Source organism: Nestor notabilis, unplaced genomic scaffold (assembly GCF_000696875.1).
Source record: "Nestor notabilis isolate BGI_N333 unplaced genomic scaffold, ASM69687v1 scaffold16384, whole genome shotgun sequence".
Taxonomy (NCBI): domain Eukaryota; kingdom Metazoa; phylum Chordata; class Aves; order Psittaciformes; family Psittacidae; genus Nestor; species Nestor notabilis.
In genome coordinates, this window is record NW_009924424.1 from 83,943 (window position 1) to 89,942 (window position 6,000).

At 47.5% G+C, this 6,000-nt stretch overlaps 1 protein-coding gene across 1 annotated transcript in view; it reads left to right on the top strand.

Moving 5' to 3' along the window:
- SKI (SKI proto-oncogene) overlaps positions 1–5,995 on the top strand; it is a gene marked incomplete at its 3' end in the record, with an annotated part of 89,555 nt that extends 83,560 nt beyond the window's left edge. The window contains exons 3-5 of the mRNA XM_010012598.1: positions 4,714–4,839; positions 5,330–5,445; positions 5,926–5,995. Of these exons, the coding sequence (XP_010010900.1) occupies positions 4,714–4,839; positions 5,330–5,445; positions 5,926–5,995 (312 nt within the window). The remainder of the gene's footprint in view (positions 1–4,713; positions 4,840–5,329; positions 5,446–5,925) is intronic.
- Between the last annotated feature and the right edge of the window lie 5 nt (positions 5,996–6,000).

Sequence of the window (6,000 nt, forward strand, 5' to 3'; positions counted from 1 at the left end):
TCCCAATCCCCTGCCACGGGCAGGGACACCTTCCGCTAGAGCAGGTTGCTCCAAGCCCCTGTGTCCAACCTGGCCTTGAACACTGCCAGGGATGGGGCAGCCACAGCTTCTCTGGGCACCCTGTGCCAGCGCCTCAGCACCCTCCCAGGGAAGAGCTTCTGCCCAAGAGCTCATCTCAGTCTCCCCTCTGACAGGTTAAAGCCATTCCCCTTGGCCTGTCCCTACAGGCCCTTGTCCAAAGCCCCTCTCCAGATTTCCTGGAGCCCCTTTAGGCACTGGAAGACTGTTACAAGGTCTCCCTGGAGCCTTTTCCAGGTAAGTAGCAGCCTAGTGGAGACAGTGGTTTGGTCCCGCTGCAGCACAGTTGATGTGAGCTGTATGATGTGCTCACTGTCAGCCTTTTGCTGTTTCAGTGTGTATTTATCTCCTGATGTCTGACACGTTTTGAACCCAAGTAGTCTCTCTCTGGGGTTTCTCCTTGCTTATATCAGACTGGCGTCTGGTCTTGTGGTTTGTGCCTCTAATGAGAAAGCAGCTTAATTTTCACACCCAGAGGAGTATCAGCTGAGACAGGAAGCCCCTCCCTTCCTTAGGGTGTAACTGCTCTCAGCTCTGCATGGACCAGCAGCAGGAGCAATGGCTTGAACAAATGAGACTATGGTATTTATAGATTTACAGCTCTTTCCTGTTAATTTTGCCTGCTCTGGCTGTACATGCTTTTCTAACTGTGGAGTTTTCAATGGAGATGTGATTTATGCCTGAATTAGGAATATGAAATTGAATTCTTAAGCCTCACGGTATTTTCCCAATTAATCTTTTAAGAGACTGAAATACACATTTCTGTGTGTTGAGATAGCCTGATAGCTTTTGGGGACATTAAATCTTTAATTTCTAAAGATGCCACCGCATAGGATGCTGTGATTGCTGCTGGGATGGCATCCACATTTCCAAGGTTGTAAGAATTATGTCCATGAGCACTCCCTAATCTTAACATTCAAGACTCTCTTCTGGGCTCATTTTCCATTCTATGTCACAGCAACGAGCAGGATTCAGGCTGCCCTGGTGTGCTGCTACCTGTGGACAATGTGGAGCAGTGGGGAAGGAGCACTTGTCTTCTTGAGGAGAGGGTCAGAAATTCCTTCTCCTGGTCTCATAGTTGGTGACTGTGACACGTAATTGAAGTGGAAAATTTGCTCTGACATGTCAGATATGGCTCTGGTTGGCTAAAGGCCAAGTTGGGCCTCTTGATTTCAGTTTGCCTTAAAATGGCTGACTGCAAGATCACATGCCCAGATTTCCCTTTGGGGTGTACTTCTGAAATCTTTTCTTAGTAACTTTATAAATCTCTCTGTATCTGTTTTTCCTCAAAAATCAACAGTTTCAGAAAACAAGAGTCCAAAAGCTTTAGTACGTGCATCTCTGGGCCCACTTTGTATCATGAAGCTTTTTACATCTGTGGACTGGAGCAGATGTGTATTAACAAAGTGTCTTTACGCTTTGCCCAGTGTAAAGCCCATTTGACAACAAATTATTAAGTTGCCTTTAATGGAAGGAAAAATTAATAGGAAATGAAGAAATATTTATTCCAGTCTTCCAGGGGTTGGGCTCCAGTTCTTCGTAAGTCACTTCTGTGGATGGCAAAAAAGTTACATCAGATTTTCAGTCTTTCTTTTGCAACTTCGGGTGTTTCATTATTTGGCAAAGAGAGGAAATGAAATAAACTCACCAGATTTGAGCCAATACCAGGGTTTGCTGGCTGCTGTGGCTGGGTTGGAAGTGTCAGAGTGGGGTATGCTGTTACCTGGAATCTGTCCTAGAGTGGGATGTAATCCATGAGTCATGTGAAGAGAAGATTTTGTGTTCAGTATCTAGTCTTGTTCTGCATCTAAGTGTCTTCCTATAGTTGGGAGCAGATCAGCTTCTGCCTTTTCCAGTGTTGGAAGGCTGCACTAAGCAAGAGACCTACTTTGGATATGTATGGGGGGATTTTTTGTTTAGTTCTTGACAGCCACAGTATTCCTGCAGAGGGAGGGGGCAAAAGTGTTTTCAGTGACGTATCCAGACAGGTAGAAATATAGAAGAACAAATATTTAACCAAATGATTACAGGCTGTGGTCAGGAGCCTCCTGTTCCATGAGTTTTGGAGATGAACCTCCATTTCTTGACTAACAGCAACATGTAGTGCCTCTGTTTCCTAGACCTGGTGGGACACTTCTAGAACTGTTATGTTCTTACATTGTTAAAATAGAACCTAAATACCTGTACTGGGACAGGCTTTAAAACCAGAACAACCAGGATATGATGTGTGTAAACAAAATGGGACGGATGGAAGGAAAACCAGCAGTGGCCATCACAGCAGTTCAGAAATGCTGTTGGCAGGACTCCTTTCCGGAGCACAGCTGAAGTGCTTCATCCCTTCAGGCAGCACTGGTCTGTGAGGAACAGAGTCCTCCTGCGGGAGATGGCTTGAAATTAGAACAATCTGCACACCTCACTTTTCCCTCCCCTTTTCCACCCTATTTCCATCTCATTGTGGGGAAGCAAACCCATCGTTCCCCCATGCACACACCTTGTTCACTGCTTTTTTTCCCAGCAGCAGCTCACGTTCCCAGATCAATACTGGCTCCTTACGCAGAAGGTTAAGCATCACTCCCCAGGTCTCCTGAAGTGTTTTGTGCTCAGAGCCTCCTGATGGTTGCTGCCAGCCTTGATTTAAAGTGAGAGAAGGGGGGACAGTGGGGAAAGCTGGGCCCTGATTTATTTAAGGACGCAATGGGACTCCCCTATGGCATTGCTCCCCTGGAGCCTGCCTGTGACCGGGCACTGCTGTTCCCCCCTTGCCCAGGGCCGTGTCCCGGCGCTGCCACTCACGGGACAGCGTTTCTGTGCTGAGTCTTGCCACCTGTTGCCTTTTCCATTCCAAGCCCCCCTTCTTCCCCACCCTCCTCCCGGCCCCCTCCCCACACAGCTCACATCCCCAGTGGAGAGGGTTGGGATCAGTAGTCACTTGCCAAATACCTTTCGAATGCTGTCACTAATTCTGCACAGACAGCATCTCTGAAAGCAAAAACAAATCTTTTCCAATGCATTGTCCTTCTAAAAGAGTCTAGAAATGCATTTTCTGAGGAACTGTGCCATAGCCCCTTCCAAAGCCAGCCCTAGGGGAGCCTGAAGCTGTGCTGAAAGAATCCTCTGCAAATCCATTGAAGCTGGCGTTTGGCATTGGCTCGGGCTAATTTTGTACATGGGGCTGCACATCTACACACCCATGTCATTCTTCATTTGCTGCCTGTGGAAAGCTCCAGAGTGCCAGGGGATGTTGTAGTAAAACTTCCCCACTTGGTGATGGGGCTGCAGGAGTGGGGAGAGCGGTGGGTGCTGTTGGGTGAACTGGGTTTAGTGGGATAGTCACCGGCTCCAGCCGTAGCTCCACACTGCGTCCCTGGAAGCAGCCAGCTGCTCATGGACTTGAGGCTGTGATTTCTCCTAACGGAGGTGTGCAGAAGGGATGGCACTGCTCTGCTTACACAGCTGTTGGGTCTGCTGGAATTCCGTGGGGAGTCTGGAGAAGTGCGCTGGAACCGTTCTGCTTCCAGTCCCTCATGCACTCTCCAGGTAAGGTCACTTAGGCTGTAATTTTTAGGAGTGAATAGTCATTTGGAGAAGCAATCTCTTAAATTCCCAGTTTAAGATGCCTTGATGGGGACTGACATTCAGACACAAGACACTGGCAAATAAAATCCTTTCTTTCACTGGCAAAGAGACCTGGATTTGAAGCGTATCAGGCTCTCAGAATGTTGGCATGCCTGGGTTTTACAGACCCACCTGGATAAATACTTGTTTGCCCTCAAAAATCACAGAGAGGTGTAAGGATGAAAAAGTTTAATGCAAACACGAGCGCTTCCGAGTAGCAGGAAGGTAGAGTTTGGAAATGCAAAAAGGAAGAGAAGAAAGAAAACGGCTGTGAACAGAGGTGGATGTTTCTCTTATTATTTCTAGTCATGAGGCAGTGTAAGGTCCAGAACCTTCTCCCTCCCCATGTTTGTCCTGGCAGGGCTTCACGCTGGTATCCCCAGCGCACCAGTTAAACCAGTAGTTACCAATTTTTTTGCAAGCCACGCTGGGACTATAGGAATTTTATTCCTTTGCAGTGTTGAAGGAAGGGGGTTGTTTGCCAAAGGGCTTTCTTATGCTTGAGGATGATTTATGGGCCAGGCTGAGCCACTTGTGGAAAAGGCAAAGCAGCTCTTGGCAGCACCCCCAGAATCCACTGCAGCTGCAGGGTAGTGAAGTCATCAGCATAACAACCACTGCAAACAGAATAACAAAGTCTGCTCTGTTCTGTTTAAAATAATCTTTCCAGCTCAGCAGCCACATTAAACCTCACCTTTCTGCATACAGAAATGAGAGAAGGCTGATGGTTCTGTGCAGCACGGTGTGAATGTCTCACTTATCTGACTGCCCATCACTGCTGCACCATCCACACTTTGTATCAGAGTACTTTAAATGAAGGAGTGAAGCCACCTTATGTCACTGTTTGTGTCTGTCCCTTGTTTTCACCCCTTTGTTTGGCCTCATATTTAAAAAGCAGGGAAAAAAAAACCCAGTGTTTCTTCTAAATACAAAATTTGCTTTTGCCTTATAACCTGCTTCTAAGCTGATTGCAAAATGAGTAGTTCTGACTTTGATTTTTCCTGCCTGTCTTTGTTTCAGGTCTCCTCAGATCCTTCTGCTTCCAAAAAGCCCAAAATAGATGACTCTGCTTCCCAATCTCCAGCTTCCACTGAGAAGGAAAAACAGTCCAGTTGGTTACGGTCCTTATCCAGCTCATCTAATAAGGTGATTACTGAATATCTTGTAATCAAGAGAAATCAAATGAGCACGTAGCATCACTCTACTGAAAGAAACCAGGAGAGCAAGAACTTGCCCAGGTTTTCTAAATTCATAATCTCTCTGCCCTTTTCCTAGTGAACACTCTGCTATTCAGTCCTCCCAGTTTCCTCACCATCGTCAAGTGTTCGCTGACCTTGATTGTGACCATGAAGGAGGCAATTCCTTCATGTGTTTGAGGTCCAAGAATCCTGCAAGACTCGGGAGCCTTTTGTGGTCCCTGCAAACTACATGTAACATAGTGGCAGAGAAAAAACCTGCCAGGTTTCACACTAGTGCACATAACCTCTTCCAGTGGATCTACTAAGCAGATCCTAGCCAGTGGGGAGAAGCTGTAGAGCTAACAGAGTGTGCTGACAAGCATGGCGAGCACTCCATTGTGGGTTAGAGTTCAAGAGATTGTTCATATTCACTGATTTTCCTTTCCCCCTCTTCCCAGAGCATTGGCTGTGTCCATCCCCGCCAGCGGCTCTCTGCTTTCCGGCCCTGGTCCCCGGCTGTGTCAGCAAACGAGAAGGAGCTCTCAACCCACCTTCCCACCTTGATCCGGGACAGGTAAATAGGCAGGACCTGAAGGAAGGCCTGGGCTGGCAGCCAGGGGGGTTTATTTGACAGCAACTTGTTGTGTGTTTGTTCCCTTGCCCTGTGAGCTGGTGGCTTTGCAACTCAGCCGGTCATTCCACTCGTATGGGATTAAAGAGCATTTGCAGCTGCAGTGGTTTAATTCACAGAAGGGAAACAAAAGTATTGAGATTTTGTGCATTCATTGAATAGGTTTTGTTAGCTGAACATGCCCTAGGAGCCTGCAGTGAAGGCTGCTTCTATGGATTTATGCACATGATGAGCTGGAGAAGGCATCTCCCTGTTTAAGTGAGCGCAAAGCACTAAGCAAACACAGGCAGAGTCTCAGGTGGTGTCTGTCAGTGGAACTTTGCTGCCAGTCCCGTTACTCGCAGTTCTGGTGTAACACATGGATTGAGGAGCAGTTAAAGTCAAGGACATGACTATTTTCTTTTGCCTCCCCCTCTAAACCAGTTTCTACTCCTACAAGAGCTTCGAGAATGCCGTGGCCCCCAACGTGGCGCTCGCGCCCCCGGCGCAGCAGAAGGT